Genomic DNA, 18,986 nt, shown 5'->3' on the forward strand with positions numbered 1-18,986 from the left:
TAAGACTGGTTTTGTGCTCCAGGGTCACATATAATAATGTAAGTAATAAAAGTGCTAAAACTAACACAAGTAAGTTAAGTAATATAAAGGAAAGTAAAGCAAGCAACAACAGAGTTAAAAATAATGCAAGTAACAAGAGTAACGCGATTATATGTAAAATAAGTAGTGCTGTCAAATGATTAATCACGATTAATCGCATCCAAAATAAGCGTTTTTGTTTACATAGTATGTGTACGGAGTATATTTATTATGCATGTTTATATAAATACACACACATGCATGTATGCATTTAAGAAACATATGTTAATTTTATATATTAAATATATTTATATATGACATTACTTATATAAATATGTACATGCAAATACATTATTTTCAAAATATATGCTGTATGTGTGGGTCTTTATATACATAATAAATATACACAGTACACACATATATACTATGTAAACAAAAACTTTTATTTTGGATGCGATTAATTTCAATTAATTGTTTGACAGCACTAAAAATAAGGAATGTAACGCAAGTATTATAAATAATGTAAGTAATAAAAATGCTAAACTAACACAAGTAATGTAAGTAAAGTAAAGCAAGTAACAACAGTGTTAAAAATAACAAGTAATTCAAGAATATAAAGGAAAGTAGTATAAGAGATGTAAAGCAAATAACAAAAGTGCTAAAAGTGACACTAGTAACGCAAGTATGTAACGCAAGAAGAGTAACAAAAGTAATTTAAGGAAATTAAAGTAATAAAAGTAACAAGTGACGCAAACAAGTAAAGAAAGGCAAGTAATGCAAATAATAAAAGTGCTAAAAGTAATGCAATTAGCAAAAGTACAAAAATGAATATACCTGAGAAAGGAAAGCAGTGAAAGTGAGACAGGTCATGTAAGGTAGGCCGAAATGACAAAAAAGGTGCAGAAAGTAATGTAAATAATAATACAATTAAAGGAAGTACAGAATGTACTTTAATGAAGACAAAACAATGACTTGATAAGCAGTGATCATTTTAGCAGAGTTATCTCTCACGGGTTATCGTGCAGATTACTATGTGGATGTGTGTGCGTAGTAAAGATAGTGTGAAAGAGAGCATAAATCAAATTAATTTATGACATGTACAGTTTATGTGAATAAACAACTATGACTCGAAGGTTTTATGTTTGAGTCACCTTTGTGTCCCGTCTGTGACGGTGAGACAGGATGCCCTCGCGGTGTCTTCCTGTCCACACCCTCGGGGGAAATTTCCTCTCGATTGTGACCATGACAACGGCTACGAGAGGTCAGAAGCTCAAAAACACTTTTTAAACGTTTTATGAGGCCCACCATCATCGTTTACTCGTGCTGAGGTACAGTAGAGTCGGACAGAGTAGGGCTTTCTGGGTAATAGTTTGTACGGCACATACAAGGAGGTTCTCGACAAACTCTGAATGTCAAAAGGGCACGTGTCCGTTCTCATCTGTCAAGACACTTGCCTGTGACTCCTGGTCAAAATTAAAAGGACAATATCAAATGATCTCCACTCATTTCATTTTAATACGCATGACTGCAAGATTCAGAGCATCTGGTAAACATCTGAATCAACACATTGCATAGAGCCTCTTCGGGAAACAAAGAGTTTCCTTCTGCATTCAAAATAATCTAATCTTCAGTGAATATAACCTCGTCCTGATGTTTAAATTGTGTTTACTTTCTGTCCACTTGCATCCCTGGCTTCCCTTTCCAGATATTTAAGGAACATTTCCTCAATAGAAAGCACTTCCTTCAGGAAGGAAAATACATAGAAGACGAAACATAATATGAAGCATTCAGTTGGAATGATAACTGATGCAGATGCACTGTGCATTTCAGGGCTAACTGTATAAATTAAAACGTGTTTTATATATATATATATATATATTCTTAACACTGTAGAATATGACAGTTTAAAAAAATAAAAAAATAAATAAATTATGTTGCTATTTTTTAAAACTGACATATTCTTTTTGGTTTGTACTTTAACCAAAATTAATTATTTTACATTAGTCCTTATTTATTATTTTAGATTTAAACTATGCATTTTTTATTTTTGTAAAATGAATTCATTGCAACCAATTGACATCATAATAATCTTTAATATATTTAATATGAAATGCTATCCTTTAACGATGGCGTCACCTGTACAGGTAAGTGTGACGTAGGCTCACATAAGCCACGCCTCCTCAATGCAATAATTATCAAGATCACGAAAAATACTTCATTAACGTTTAGGTGCAAAATAATGATTTGCTAACTATACGTGTTGCACCCAAAACGCACTACAGATACGAGTAAAACTGAATTTAGGAGTGTAAGGTTTAATATGTCTATTCCGTGCCTTTAGCTTGAGATGAAAACAGCTCCTCAGGTAAAAGAAGTGCGAGACACAAAAGTAACTTTCGATCATCAACACAACATGATAGGTTTAAAATGACCTTTAAGACTTCAATCCACGCTGTGTTCATTCAAAGAACCGAGGACAGACTTTAGTAAAGGATCAAATGCCTTTAGATTGTGATAAAAGCGGGATGCCACGACATGAGAGCAACTTACCGAGCGATTGGAGCGTCGCTTCTTCGATCCGCGCGTGAACATGTCGGCGGCGGTAATGTGTCTGGACTCACGCGAATACTCTCATATGTCCGCTGAAGTTTACTTCAGTCCAACTTAACCTCTCCTCGCTCGTCTCCGCGGTCTGGTTTTTGGCCTGTAGTCCTCCGAGCTGGAAACAACTCCGCGAGAAGTTGCCCGTAGAGCGCCTAACCACACGGGCTACACCTACAGGACAAGTGCTTAACTGTAGAGGATCTGGACCACCCCCTGTTCACCAATACTGGACCTTATGCGCTCATCAAATAAATAAAAATAAACCGACACAACCTGTTTGTGAACAAAATCACCCTTAAAAATATTTTTTTTTATTATGTGTAAATTTATGTGTACCATATTCAATATCAATTGTGTATTGTGTAGGCCTATGAAGCGATTACTTTTTGTTACTCAGTTGTATTCATGCTTATCTATCTATCTATCTATCTATCTATCTATCTATCTATCTATCTATCTGTCTGTCTGTCTGTCTATCTATCTATCTATCTATCTATCTATCTATCTATCTATCTATCTATCTATCTATCTATCTATCTATCTATCTATCTATCTATCTGTCTGTCTGTCTGTCTGTCTATCTATTTTTCTGTCTGTCTACTTATCTATCTATCTATCTATCTATCTATCTATCTATCTATCTATCTATCTATCTATCTATCTATCTATCTATCTATCTGTCTATTTATCTATCTATCTATCTATCTATCTATCTATCTATCTATCTATCTATCTATCTATCTATCTGTCTATTTATCTATCTATCTATCTATCTATCTATCTATCTATCTATCTATCTATCTATCTATCTATCTATCTATCTATCTATCTATTTATCTGTCTATCTATCTATTTATCTATCTGTTAAACGGTTGGAATCACTAAGACATTTTGTTGTATTAAATTGCTGCTTCACAATTAAATGTAGCATCTAATTTATTTTAAAAGAAAATGTTAAAATTGTTTACATTTTCATTATAAACATTCATTAGCCTATCACATTTCTATTGCATGTAGCCTATAAAAATGTGTTAGACCTACCTGCAATGTCAGAGCCAAATTTCCATCAGCCATTACAGTCTACTAAGAAAACTGTAATATGATCCTTTAGAAATTCATAATTCATTCATTCACTCTTAACCCCCCAAAAATAAAAATGATTAATTGATTGATTTCTGAACGGTAGTGTAGCGTATATTTTTAAGAAACATATTTAAGGTAATAAAGGTAATATTGCCTATTTATTTACTTTCATTCATTTATTCAATTTCATTCCAAAACTGCTAAGACATAAATGCATTTTCATAAAAGCAAAGTCTTCTTAACCTGTTAAAAAAATAAAAAATGCAAAAGGTTTCATTGTCACTCTGAATTAATGTAGATGCTGCCATCTAGTGACAAATATTCATGTCACCTGGACTCATCTCCATTGGATATAGTGAAATTATAGAAAGTCCTTTATTTCTTTGATTTAAAATATTTGTAATATTAATAAATCTGTATAAAAACAAATACATTTGTATATAACGTCATATTGGCAGTCGAAATCATTCGTATCATTCCAGCAGGGTTAAGGCTAGAAGGGATACGTACGGCGCTACTGGGCATGCGCACATCAACACAGCGTCATTTTTGTCACACTGTACAATAATAATTACAATTTTTTCATTCTTGTAAGGGGTAGGTTTAGTGTTGGGATAGGTGTAGATGTTAATAAAACAATCTAATAGGTAGAAGATTAATTTCATTGTTCATTTCCGGTCGGAGCTGTATCCCCTCTAGCCACAACCTTCCAGCAGGTGGCGCCGCGCGCACAGTATCCTTCACTCTCTCTCTCTCACTCACACACACACACACACACACACACACACACACGTAAAAGTTGGACACGTTATAACAGCCTTTTATTAAATGTTATCGAAATACCAGCAACACCAATTAGAGACATAAATCCTACAGAATTACATCTTGTGCTGTACTTCTAAAACAACAACAACAAAAAGCATGCAAGGAAGTGTTTCTTTAAAAGCGTCTGTTTTAATGAGTTAATCATTTTTACACAAGTGATGCCATTTCTGACCATCTCACAAATAAATGCTTTCAGGAAACCACTGGGGTCGAGGTGAGGTCGCGAAAAACAACAACAAAAAAAAACAGACATGAGCGGAAAAACTGGCAAACTGTCTTCAACTAATTGGAATATATAATTTATAAATGGTTAAAACAATTTATACATGTTATAAATGGTTTCCAAGCAGAAAAAAAATAAAATAAATAAAATAAACACGTGTCTAAACAAAACAGGCCAAATTATTGTGTCCTCCTAAAACCTTGGACAAGCTTATGCACGCGAGAAGATGACCAACAGCACTTTGAATAACTGGAGGGCCAAATACTACTGAATTATATATTTCAAGGCAATACAACTGAGTAAACAGATATTTATTCATAATATTTCCTTGGGAAATCTTGAATAAGCAAATGTTGATAACTGTGAGTGCTGCTTTAGTATTTCTTACTCTACTCACGAGGGCTGAACAGAACAGAGGCTGTAAATGAAGATGTGTCTAATATATGTGATCAGTTTATTATTAGAATAAAACAAAATACTTGTGGCATCAAGATAATGAGCAACCTTTGAGGTAACAGGTTTAATGGCAATAAGTAAGAAAAGATGAGAGAAAATGAACATGCACCAACACGTGGACATCTGAACTTTTTAATAGTACAAATGTGTGCCACCATGGAAGATATTATGGCTGAGATTCATTCCTTTTCAGTTTAAATAAAGAGAAAATCCCTTTAGATTCACTGAAAACTGGCTTTTTCTTGACTGCTCCTGAGTTGAATATATCCGACTTCAAATCCTTAGTTTAAAAAAACTTAGTTTAAACAAAACACAAGAACAATCAATAGTTATTAGAATTTAGTTACAGTTACGAAGTATGGTGAAATTTTACACCATAAAAAACTTAAGCAACCTTAATGTTTTATCATAAAAAAACAGCACCAGACTGAATGAAATCAAGTTTTCCAACAGAACTTGCTAATAATGACTTGGTCAAAACGTGTCTTTCTCTAGTAAAGAATGGGAAGACAGACTTTGAAACCCTTCTGAACACTGTATTCATGTCGTCAGATTTATCTGATGTTACTAAATGTTGTGATTTAGTGCTTTTCCAACAAAAAAATTGTGGTAATGAAAGCCGCCTGACTAAGATGACGGAATGAATCTTTGGATGCCGACAGCTTTCTGTTCCTTCATTTTCAATCCCTTTTGTACATGAACCTCTTTTGTTGTGTAATGTTTTGTCCCTTCTGCATTCCTCTGGTCTTCATCTCTCACGGTAACTTTGCGATAACTCTGAGGAATTCACTCCTTTTGCCATTTTTAGACTTGTTCTCCAGGTTTTGGTTGCTGTTAATGTTGTAGCGAGGAAAGTAGTTTCAAACTGTGTCATCTGTTAAAAAACAAAGAGAGAAAACAAAAAAGGGAGACGCAAAATAAATAACCGGGGAACAGTTAGTCAGGTTAAGTTGTTATAGTTACACAGCATTAAGAGCGGACATGTGAAGCGGCATAGCTTTCGCTGAGATGCCAGTGTTGCCACTGGCATCTCTGAATAACTGTTTGGCTCAAATGCCAAATGTCAGTCGTAAACATCCCGCAGACGGCCTTCAGCGACCTGTTCAAAGAGAGTTACAACACGTGTCACCTCCAGTTCAAATCAAACCCCTGTCTTTATCGTCAAACAACTGGCGTAATGTTGCAGGATATTAGTGGAGAGTTTCTACATAACCATTTGTCCATCTTTATATGCGAGTAAAGGCCTAAGTGAAATCTGCTCATTTTATGTCTCATGGTTTTGGTGTAATGGGACAGAAATCTCTCAGGTTTCATTAAAAATATATCTTCATTTCATTGAACTCAATTCTCAATTTTTATGGAAAAGCATTATAGAGGAGATACAATACCACCTCTGAATGTGGCATTGCAAAAAACCCCCCAAAAAAACAATCCACAGTGTGTTAAAAGAACAAACGGACAGCATCTGGTGACGTGTTGACAGTTACCACATCCCTCAGTTTGTAAAAACAAACAAAAATCTAACGTAAGTGCTTTACTGTACACATGGTTTTTGTTTATGCAAACTGAAGTACTCGAGTATTAACTTGTACTGAACCCAGAATGTTACTGTAAGATAAGACTCTTTTTCATATTTAAATATCTCAAAAATGTAATACCAGAAATTTAAACATATGAGATTTTTTTGAATATGCTGGTTAGCAGCAGCAATTTTCCAACTCCAAGGAAAAACATCTTGGATTTCAATGCAATTTAACAAAATAATAAAAAGCAATAAATCTAGTAAGTAAACTATTTATTAGATGTGTATCTACCTATAAATAAAAATCTGACTTGTACACTAATTCTTTATAGGGCCACTGTATGTACAGTGTGTACTGAAGGAACATGATATTTCATGAAGCACATTATTGAGACCTAAAAAATATTTTGTTATACCCCAATCAACCATCCTAAAAGAGAGGGGATGTTTTAAGATGAACATGTGGATGAATTAGGATACATAAATATACGAAATGTCACTGCATTAGACAAAATATTTTACTTTTATTTTATAGAGAGATTTCACAACAAGACATTTTTTTGATGAGGAATTGAGTTAGACAAACTGAACATGAGAAAAGTATTCTGACACTTTGTGGATTTCAGACTTCAGTGGATCATCTGGACCTGTAATGTCTGACACCTGTGGCCACTCTTAAAGGAATAGTTCACCCAAATGCTCATCTTCTGCCTACAATCCTCTATCTACAATATTACTTTTTTTTTTCCAGTGAAAGAGTCATTTCATCTGAATCAGGAGAGAAATATGCACAGATCAAGCACTGTTTACAAGTGAAAACAGTCCAAAACAGTTATAAAGAAATCTGTTGGTTGATTTTAATATGAAAGGATAACAAGGAATAGACATTTTTTATTGGAGGAAGCATTATTATGGATTATGGACTTATGGATTTTGGGCCACAAGCAATGGTTTAAAGTTAAAATGCTTTGAAGGTCCACTGAAGTGCCTTGAAACACGCACTGTTATTCTATGTGTTGATGTCAGTTTAACTGAAACAGGAAGACAGGGCAGGACATATCAAGCAGCCCCGCCCCCTTTTTAAATAGCCAATAGCGTTCGTTTATATCACAGCTTGGGCTAGAGCCACTGAGCTCGGTAAAGCCACGTTTGACAGGGTATGACTTTCTTGATGTATTTGTACAAACAGTTTTTGGCTTCACTAGACATTAATTGATGGACTGGAGTGGTGTGGATTACTTGTGGTTTATTGAGATGTTTTTATCAGCTGTTTGGACTCCCATTCTGATGGCACCCATTCACTGCAGAGCATCTATTGGTGATTAAAAACAAAGGAAACTCATCTACATCTTGGATGGCCAGAGGGTGAGTACATTTTCAGCAAATTTTCATTTTTGGGTGAACTATTCCTTTAAGGAGAACTGGCACAGTAAATCCACAAAAAATCTGTAGACACTTATTTTGATATTTGATGTCTAATGCAATGACATTTAAATGAGGTTTAAGTGTCCAAATACCTTTTAAAGGCCAGTGAACTTTCTAACATGTTTTAATAAATGAATGAGTGCTCATGCACCTGTGGGAGCAGCTGTATGCTGTCTGTTGCTCTTGATGTCCATGAAAATAGTGTAGGAATCATAAGCAAACAAGATCCCAGCCAGCAGACCAAACACCTGGGGGAGAAGATGAGCATTATTATAAACAGATGCTAGTTGAGTGATAATCAGAGGAGGATATAAAGCACTAACAGATCAGATTTGATCTTAAAGAAATAAGTATGGCATGTGTTGATGCTGAAGTTGGATGTCTCACCCCACCAGCGATGCGAGCCCCGTCTCCAGCCCCGCCGATCACACAGATCAGAGAGGTTATGAGATAAAGCGCTGCACCGATTGCAGCGCGGATGAAATCCTGAAGAGACAAACAGAGAAACTGTAAGCAGCGTTCGCTCATGTAAGCTATAGGCTGGACCATGCTGCAAGTGTGAGTGAATTCATACTCACGCTCCAGAGCCAGTTCACCACCAGAAACTGTTTGTCCAGCTCCATCATGAAGACAACGAAGAAGATGATGGCAAAGACCATCTCGCAGATGGCGACCGCTGAATACCCGCCATACATAGATGCGGCGTAACAGATAAGGATGATGAAACTGAGGATCTACAGAAAACAGACAGAGATGCAGTTCAATAACTTGATCACATCAGTGTACAAAAGCATGCAAGGATGTGAATGTGGTTTTGATTTAGCTGGGTAGTTAGCCCTTGCAGACAGATGCCGTATTTATACAATTCTGCAGATAGCCTGTTTCTTTATTGCAGTATTATTATTGTTAAAGTCACGATAAAAAGGAAGCAGTGACGATACTGGTAACACTTTCTCACTATTAACTAGTTGCTTATTAGCATGCATATTACAAGCATTGGCTGTTTAATAGTACTCATAAAGCACATATGAATGCCTTATTCTGCATGACTATATTTTAGATCCCTTACCCAATACCTAAACTTAGCAACTACCTATTAACTATTAATAAGCAGAAAACTAGGAGTATATTGAAGGAAAAGTCATAGTGAATAGTTAGCCAGTGAGAACTGGTCCCCAAACTAAAATGTGACCCAGATCTTTTTCTGTATTCGAATCTTCTGTCGATTGTGGAGGAATGAGTTTAAGATGATTTATTGAAGAAGTTTGTCATTTTTAGCAGAAGATCCTTTTAAACATTAAAAGGAAAATACAAGTTGAAACATACATGGATGCATTGTTCATAATAACATCTATAACATGCATATACAAAATAGATACACATTTCTGCAATTTCATTTCATGCTAACAAAAACTAAATGGCTAAATTTTCCATCAACTGAAAGAAACATAACTGTGAAAAACAAACTAGAGTACATCTTACACATGTATTTTAAACTGGAACTAAATTAAAATGACAAGATTCCCAAATGTATTAAAATAAAATAAAATGGCCACAAATAAATTTGTAATTTTATATACACATATACACACATACACATATATATATATATATATATATATATATATATATATATATATATATATATATATATATATATATATATATATAAATAAATATATTAGATCCCTAATGTGTATATGTATATACATACATACACTGCCACTCAAACGTTTGGGATCAGTAAGATTTTTAATGTTTTTAAAGTTTCTTCTGCTCATCAAGCTTGTATCTATTTGATCAAAAATACAGGGAAAAACTGTTATTCTTGTGAGTCAAAGCTGAATTTTCAGCATCATTACTCCAGTCTTCAGTGTCATATGATCCTTCAGAAATCATTCTGATATGCTGACTTATAATCAATGTTGGAAACCGTTGTGCTGCTTCATATTTTTGGGGGGACCTGTGATTTTTTTTTTTTTAGGATTCTTTGATTAAAAAAAGTTAAAAAGAACAGCATTTATTTAAAAAAGAAATTGTGTGTTACAATATACAATGCTTCAAAAGTTTGGGGTCAGTAATTTTTTCTTTCTTCTCTTTTTTTTTTTAAAGAAATTAATACTTTTATTCAGGAGGGATGTGTTAAATAAATAAATGTCATAGTAAATACTTATATTTAAAGATTATACTTGCATATAAAGATTTCTATTTTGAACAAATGCTGTCCTTTAAACTTTGTATTCATCAAAGAATCAAAGAAAAAAAGCAGCACAACAGTTAACACTCATAATAAATCAGCATATTAGGATGATTTCTGAAGGATCATGTGACACTGAAGACTGGCGTAATGATGCTGAAAATTCAGCGCTGCATCACAGAAATAAATTCTATTTTAAAGTATATTCAAATAGGAAATCAATATTAGAAATTGCAATAAGATTTCACAATATTAGTTTTTTATGTATTTTTGATACAGAATACAGCCTTGATGAGCAGAAGAGACTCCCTTAAAAAACATTAAAAATCTTACTGATCCCAAACTTTTGAGCGGCAGTGTACATGTGTGTATATATTATTATTATTATATTTAATTTTTTTGATACACGGTAATTTGATACATCCTAAAACTGAAATCCCGCTAGACAGCAATAACAATAGACTGTCCTTTTAATAAAACCAATTAACTTTGGCAGCCTTACAATACTAAAACTCTGAAATAACTAAACTAAAACTAACAATGATAGAATGAAAACTAACAACTAATATAAATTTAAATTAAAATAAAAACTAACTTTAAAATGCAAATCTATAATGGCCCTGCTTCACTGACAGTCATTCAAAACTAATTTTATATTTTATAAACTATACCGTTTTGGTTTTCTGTCCATATGCCTCCACTAGTTGTAATTTGCAATTCATATACTCATATTATATTAAACAATCTGTAACTTGTTCAGTTGTATCTTGTATCTAGTGTCTAATGCAATGACATTTAAATGTGGTTTCTATTCCTAACATGTTTTAATAAAACAGGCATTCAAAAGCAGTTTCATATTTTATCAAATATACTGTTTTAATTTTCTGTCAATATGCCTTTAACTTTTTCAGTTGTATAAGTCTGTGTAAACTGTCAGGTTTTATTATTTTCCAAAATGTCTTTGGCCTTTTAGTGTGGAAATTCTCCCTCTCCAGTACGTCACCCATGTTTTCTCCTGTTCACGACCCACAATTCATCTGAACGTGCCATCTGCTCTAGGTGTCAGTTAACAGTGCAGCTCCGAATCTCTCACATCCTGAGGATTTGTGAACCTTTTCCTAGTTTGATTACTAAAACATCTGTTGAGGACTAAAGAGAGGAACACAGCGTGGATGTAAACACAGCACAATGCACGGCTTTAGAAGAGGTTGAAGCTCCTTATTTGGTTATAAACAGAGAACTATTATAAGAATACTTTTGGGAGTATATGACTATTATGAACGTCTAATCAAATCAGCCCATAAACTCAAACACTGCGCCGCTGGGATCTAAATAATCACTGCCGGCAACAACTAGGATGAGTTAGTGGACATTATTTAGACTTCAGAAACGGACCGTGGTATATCATCTATGACTCATGGTTTATTTTTAAAGAATGACAAGTATGTAGATTGAAATAAGATTACAGAGTTTTCAACATGCTTACATTTTTAAATCTACTGACAAGCCTAATCAAACATGCAATCAATTTAAACGGGGATAACCAGATTTCAGATTTCGCTGCTTGCCTTGGCAAACACTTCTATTTCTTTCAAGTTTGTTGGAAGGACAGTACAGGTGTTCTTGCATGGTTCCTCTTGAAGTGTTATTTATGTTGCCATGGTGTTAATGATTTGTCCACATGCCACTGTGAAACACCTGTGCCTTGTGTTTGCGATGATCTGCTGCCACAGTAACAGCTGATAAAACACTGCAAGTGTGAAGATGAAGACAGGAAGATTCTCAATGTGTTAGGAGGCAAGTTTCCTGTTTTCTGTCACTTGGGGAAATGACAAAGTTGTGCTACCAGGCAATATCTACAGTATCATAAACATTAAATGAAACATTAGTTTCTAAATGCATGTTACTGATCTTACTGTGAACGATTCACGGATTGTGACCGCAACATTTTTAAATTGACATGTCCTAACTCAACCTTAAATGGCAGACTTTTCTCTGGTGACGCGTGCAGGACTTAAACACTTTATCACAATCCACTGCATGCTGACATTCAGCCGATCTGCCTCCATCAAATCCACAATCGATGCATTGTCCCCATCGTATTTTTTCTTTTTTCTTTTCACTAAACCATTTCACTTGGATTTACACCACAACACAGAAGAAAAGATCTGTGGCTGCTTTGTTTGATAGGGACTTTAGTCGAGATTGAATCAGATTTCACCGTTTACTTTCTCTACACACATTCCTGCTGTTATTGTGAATGATTCATTGGTGCATGTTATTCTGAAGGGAAAAATTTTTTGGTAACACTTTAGAATAGGGAACACTTATTCACTATTAACTACGACTTTTCCCTCAATAAATTCCTAATTTGCTGCTTATTAATAGTTAGTGTGGTAGTTGTTAAGTTTAGGTATTGGGTAGGATTAGGGATGTAGAATAAGGTCATGTAGAATAAGGCATTAATATGTGCTTAATTACTACTAATAAATGGCTAATATTCTAGAAATATGCATGCTAATAAGCAACTAATTAAGAGACCCTAAAATAAAGTGTTACCAAAAATTTCATCAAAAAGCAATAAATCTGAAACCATTTTCCTTTTTATCTAAAGTTATTTTTCAATCCTTCCCTTCTAACCTATTTATCAGCTTCCCACATCAACAAATGCTGATAAAAAGAACAAAACATAAAACATAATGGATTCAATTACGGTGTTGTCACAACAGGCAACCACAATTCCAGGTTCTTCTGCATTATAAACAGGACTGCAGCTCGAATGATCTGTTAAAGGGTTACTCCACCCCAAAATGAAAGTTTTGTCATTAAATCACTTACCCCCATGTCGTTCCAAACCCGAAAAAGCTTCATTCGTCTTCAGAACACAATTTAAGATATTTTGGATGAAAACCAGGAGGCTTGTGACTGTCCCATTGACTGCCAAACAATTAGCACCGTCAAGGCCCAGAAAAGTATGAAAGACATCGTCAGAATAGACCATCTGCCATCAGTGGTTCAATCTGAATAAAAATAACGACAATTCGTCTCATCTCACTGTAGCGCCATTTTGGAGAATATCCACTATGTCACCTGCGCCACACTAATACGTCTTCTGCTTGTATTTACACTTTGATTTGAACAAAAACTGCGTATCCGTGTGGCGCGGCTGACACAGAACAGCATACGCTATTTGCCTCCACACTTTTCTAGGCCTTGACAGTGTTAATTGTTTGGCAGTCAATAGGACAGTCACAAACCTCCAAAATCATCCAAAATATCTGGTCTGGAACGACATGGGGGTAAGTGATTAATGACAAAATTTTCATTTTGGGGTGGAGTATCCATTTAAGCATTCTGTATGTATTCAAACAATTCTGGTTTACATTTATGCATTTGGCAGATGCTTTTATCCAAAGCAACCTACATTGCATTCGAGGTAAATTCAAGGTTTATCAATTCTTGCTTTCCCTGGAAATCGAACCCATGACCCTGGTGTTGCTAGTGCCATGTTTTACTGTTGGAGCTACAATAAGATGATTGAGAAGAAATACACTCACTACCATTCAAAAATCTGGGATCACTATGTTTTTTTTTTTTTAATGAACTGATATTTTTATTCAGCAAATATGCATTTAATTGATCAAAAATTACAGTAAAGACATTTAAAATGTTAAATGTAAAAGAGACAACACAACTGCTGCAGTGATCTTATCATAGCCAAAAAAAGTGTAAAAAGTCAAAAATTTGTCAAAAGTGCAACTGGCCTAAGGTTAACAAGTCAAATGCTGGCCTAATACTACCCAGAACACCACTTAAACTGTAAACATAAACCATTTTTAGCACAGACTGTTTTCATTTTCAGCTAAGCTAAAATACCAGAAAGGGCTGAGAAAGGCATTTTTCCATCAGGGTAGCCAGTTTAAAACACAGAGCCTTATCTCTCCATGGCTTTGAAATGAAGCCAGCATGAGGGCACATAAATACACCGCTGCCAGCAGAACGACTGCTGTTTGGCTTCAACCTACTCACTTTGACAAACGTGCAACACTGCATTCACAGTTCTTCACATAGCTACATAACAACCTGGTATTCAATCGGTCTCAAACTTGTAAAAGCAGTTTTCATAAATAAATAAATAAATAAGGTAACCCTTTAGGTAACACTTTAGAATAGGGAACACTTATTCACTATTAACTACGACTTTTCTATCAATAAATTCCTAATTTGCTGCTTATTAATAGTTAGTGAGGTAGTTGTTAAGTTTAGGTATTGGGAAGGATTAGGGATGTAGAATAAGGTCATGTAGAATAATGCATTAATATGTGCTTAATTACTACTAATAAATGGCTAATATTCTAGTAATATGCATGTTAATAAGCAACTAGTTAAGAGACCCTAAAATAAAGTGTTCAGAATAAGGTCGTGCAGAATATGTGCTTTATGAATACTAATAAACAGCCAATATGTTAATAAATAGGCATACGACTAGTTAATAGTGAGAACTGGTCCCTATACTAAAGTGTTACTGTTACCTTTTTTTTTTTTTTTTTTTTTTTTTTTATGTAATAGGGTTAAAAAGTTGCTGCACAAAAACACAGGTTACTTACTTATCTATTTATTTATTTATTTTTAAATGTATGATTTATTACAAGGCACACACAAACTAAATGACACTACAAATTCCTAACTTACTGCGGCGGGGTGTTGGAATTTGACTGCGATCAGCCAGTGACAAATCCATATTTGTTGATCAATAATCTGAATATTGGAAGGACGCATAACGTAAGGACGCCATGATTGTTCCCCAGTTATGGCCTTGAAACTTTGGGTCTGAGGTGATTTTCGGAATTCAGGGAGAAGTTATGAATGAACTTTTAGAAGATTCTAAATTAAATTCTAAAAATCTATAAAAATGATAGATGTACTAACTTTGTTTAATTGAAGCAAACACAAATTGTATATTTATAATTCATTTCTTTATGAACATTATTATATTTTAAAGTATGCATGAACATGCCTAAAACTCACTGTGGCTTTATAAACCTCATTATATTGCCTCATTTAAATAACTGCAAAGCTAAGAAAATACATTTTTAATTTTGACGTTTAATCTTACGCTAAAACATTTTTCCAGAGCCCCACAGTAATTTAACAATCATTAAATCTACATCCCTGACCTACCCCAGAGTCATTATGTGGGCAGCGAGGAGCGCATGATGTCACCAAGCACCCCTCCTTCATGCACATATGTATCGGAGCTTTATGAGTTGTGGGGACTGGCACAAACTGCCTCTATGAGCCTCACAGGCAGACTGAACTCCAGCCAGCGCACAATGAAGCTCTATTCAAGGATGCAGCGCTGCCCCTTTAAGAACACCCACTACTGAGGGCTCCGGGCTGCACTGGGTCACAAGGGTGAACGGATAAATAAGGAAACACCAGAAATAAAGAATACCTAATACGCAAAAAAACATTCACTGTAACGCTATTACAATACAGCATATGCACAAAACACGGTAAATATGCAGCCTACTTAGTATAAATTACAAGAAATATTCAACACCCATACACTGATCATTTGGCAAAGAGTCAAGACCCACTAAGCAATGGCAAGGCGCCCACTGCTTGATACTACAGCAAGCATTTTTGCATGCGTTTACATTTGTTTTTGTTCAAATCAACAAAGCATAATAGAGCTATGCATCACTCATCTACTGTAAGTACCAGTAAAAGTGCCAGCATGCATGGCTACGTACTGTAAGCCACTAGGCGTGTCGTTTTAGTTGCCTGTGACTCAACATGTTTGGATGTGGGTGTGCCTGAACGACAAAACTGAACTCTTGAAAATGAGCGCTTGATGTCCAATGTCCATGACTTTAACCAGCAATTAGTTATATAACATGCTATTATTCCTCACAGCAACGCAGTATTCTGGGTTATTGGGTAGTTGTTCCATCAGAAGTCATGATAGGCCAATGCAAGCAATGCAGATTATTTTGTTAAGGACACAATATGCTGCTGGTGTGCACATTTGAAATGTGGAGAACTAGGAAAGCTTCATTGAGGCATCATAAATGACAGAGCTGGGCTGGTTTATCATTCTGGCATTTATCGGTGTTTTCTCTGATGGTTTATGTCTTGTATGCAAAGACATGGTGAGTTTATGGTTCTACAAAAGTCCCTCTGTCAGATCCGGTTTGAATTATTTACTCTAAGCAAATTAATATGGGTTTTTACAAAACGGAGAGCTGCAGTGAACACAAAAGCAGAAGTTTTGCAGAACAGTTTTGAAGTGGAAGCATGCAAATAGTAAGGTCTGTCAAGCTCCATAAAAGAATGAATGTCATCTGATGACTCAGCAGACAAGTTTTAAGTAAGAATGAGATACGAGAAGGAGCTGTGACAGAGGAGAAGGAATTTCAGTAATTCGTTACAGTATTGTGCGTCATTTAGAACAGAATTGAGAATGTTTTTAAATTGACATTAGATATCTTCATTTGAATTAATGTGTCTAATCGGGGTAACAAACAGAGTTGCCGTTTGAATTTGAATGTAAGGAAGTTGAACGAAACCGAAAGAAACCCATTTACATAACTAACTCCGAACTAGAAAACATGCTTTCCTGAATGCAGTGTAAGTCGCTTTGGATAAAAGCGTCTGCTAAATGCATAAATGTAAAATGTAAAAGCAAAGTTTGTCAAAACAAAGTGAAAGTTCATAGGCCTTAGAGACTAAAACAGACTGGAAGACAAACGGATAGAAAAATAGCTAGAACAGACAGACAGCTAAACAAACAATCAACAGACAAACAGACAGACTGATAGATAGAATGAGCGGCAGACAGAATAAATGAATGCACAAACAAACGTAAAACGAACAGACAGACCGAACAAACAATCGATAGATAGAATGGCAGAACGAAAGAACCACAGACAGACAGACAGAAATATATGCAGACAAAACAAACAAACAAGCATATGAACGTACGACAGACACACATGTGTGACCCTGGAGCACAAAACCAGTCTTAAGTCGCTGGGGTATATTTGTAGCAATATCCAAAAATACTTTGTATGGGTGAAAATGATCAATTTTTCTTTTATGCCAAAAATCATTAGGATATTAAGTAAAGATCATGTTTCATGAAGATATTTTGTAAATTTCTTACCGTAAATATATCAAAACCTAATTTTTGATTAGTAATATGCATTGCTAAGAACTTCATTTGGACAACTTTAAAGGCGATTTTCTCAATATTTAGATTTTTTTGCACCCTCAGATTCCAGATTTGCAAATAGTTGTATCTCAGCCAAATATTGTCCGATCCTAACAAACCATACATCGATGGAAAGCTTATTTATTTTGAAAAATTGACACTTAAGACTGGTTTTGTTGTTCAGGGTCACATATAGATAGATAGACATTCATATTAGCTTGTTATGTTACAGTCCTTAAACATTTTTCCAGGTTTCAATATCTTAAAAGATATATCACCCACAACTGAGAGACAGATAAGAGAGAACAGCAGCCGGGTGTCTATGGATCCAGCAGACGGGTGACGCCTCACGAACTCTGACCTCACACACACACACACACACACTCACACCATCAAGCACATGGTCTGCATGCCATGCCACCTCCTCCTCCCAAAAGCACACACTAGTGTGTCAGTGTGAAGTTTCAGATGCCTCTGCGATGGGAGCTATTTCATTCAACAGCACTATTAATACTCTTTTCACCCACTTCTGTTACTAGCCACAGGCTTAAAACAAGACATAACTGAATATGTACCAATGCAGTTTTATAACTGTATTTGCAACCATACTTTATCTTAGTCAAGCTAAGCTGGTATTTTGAAACAGTTGCTACTGTATGACATTTCTGGCACTTTCTTTAAATCTATTTTTAGCTCTTAAAGTGAAAAGTGTGTGGTTTACAGACAGACACAGACACTTTTAGACATTTTAAACACGATTAGACTAAATGTTTACCACATATGTTGTGGTATGTATGAACTTGTTTCGCTCCCTACACTTCTACTCAAGTGCGTGAATCAACAGGTGAATTATTTTTATTCAGCGAGTGGGAGCGTCTCCATGACAACGGTTCATATTAATCCACACCGATATTTTGTTTATTAGGAGATGAAGCAAAATTAAGAACTGACGTTATATTTCTAAGCGTTTTGAAAGCATATTATGAAATGAAATGTAAAGTTAAAATCGCATTGATTTTAATAACTTACTATTTCAGCGGCCAGGATGGTTCCTTTCCGAGTTCGCACATAGCTCTTCAGTTTCTCCAAACAGCCTACAAACGGACTTCCCTCGGTTTCTGCCATTCTGCAGATGTTTCCCTGTGAAGTAACGCTTTCTTATGAAGCCTAGCGTCTGTATCAGCAAACGTTCACAAACACGATTCTGTGAAAAGACACCGTGACTAAAGATTTAAACGTAGTTTATATCTGACGCAGCTTCCAACTTCTTCGTGAACTTCCTGAGTGTGGAGTCTGCGGACTGGAAAGCGTGAGTGTGCGGGGCGTTGGCTAAGACTTTAGTGCACTTACACTGTGGTGTCTTGAGGGTAAATCACGGAGAGAGAGCGAAACCACTAGAGGGAGAACAACCCTGCTC

The 18,986-nt window shown here is 35.2% G+C and overlaps 2 protein-coding genes across 5 annotated transcripts in view; both read right to left on the bottom strand.

Moving 5' to 3' along the window:
- Nucleotides 1-2,825, bottom strand: part of prickle3 (prickle homolog 3) — a 48,175-nt gene extending 45,350 nt beyond the window's left edge. The window contains exon 1 of the mRNA XM_058784316.1: nucleotides 2,569-2,825. Within this exon, the coding sequence (XP_058640299.1) occupies nucleotides 2,569-2,610 (42 nt within the window). The 5' untranslated portion in view covers nucleotides 2,611-2,825. The remainder of the gene's footprint in view (nucleotides 1-2,568) is intronic.
- A 1,684-nt stretch (nucleotides 2,826-4,509) lies between these two features.
- plp2b (proteolipid protein 2b) lies at nucleotides 4,510-18,986 on the bottom strand. 4 transcript variants are annotated; one of them, XR_009272514.1, is made up of 6 exons: nucleotides 18,599-18,985; nucleotides 8,735-8,890; nucleotides 8,544-8,642; nucleotides 8,308-8,404; nucleotides 7,971-8,043; nucleotides 4,510-6,083 (listed from the first exon to the last, which is right to left on the bottom strand). XR_009272514.1 is itself a non-coding variant. In XM_058785065.1 (5 exons), exons 1-5 carry the CDS (start codon nucleotides 18,692-18,694, stop codon nucleotides 6,070-6,072), a joined length of 462 nt encoding a protein of 153 aa, XP_058641048.1. In that variant the 5' UTR covers nucleotides 18,695-18,974; the 3' UTR covers nucleotides 4,510-6,069. The 4 variants fall into 4 exon arrangements, 2 of the variants coding, with proteins under 2 accessions (XP_058641048.1, XP_058641049.1); XR_009272515.1 differs by lacking the exon at nucleotides 4,510-6,083 and adding an exon at nucleotides 7,236-7,499 and having other exon boundaries at nucleotides 18,599-18,986; XM_058785065.1 differs by lacking the exon at nucleotides 7,971-8,043 and having other exon boundaries at nucleotides 18,599-18,974.

The sequence above is a fragment of the Onychostoma macrolepis genome, chromosome 08, assembly GCF_012432095.1.
Source record: "Onychostoma macrolepis isolate SWU-2019 chromosome 08, ASM1243209v1, whole genome shotgun sequence".
NCBI classification, from domain to species: Eukaryota; Metazoa; Chordata; class Actinopteri; order Cypriniformes; family Cyprinidae; genus Onychostoma; species Onychostoma macrolepis.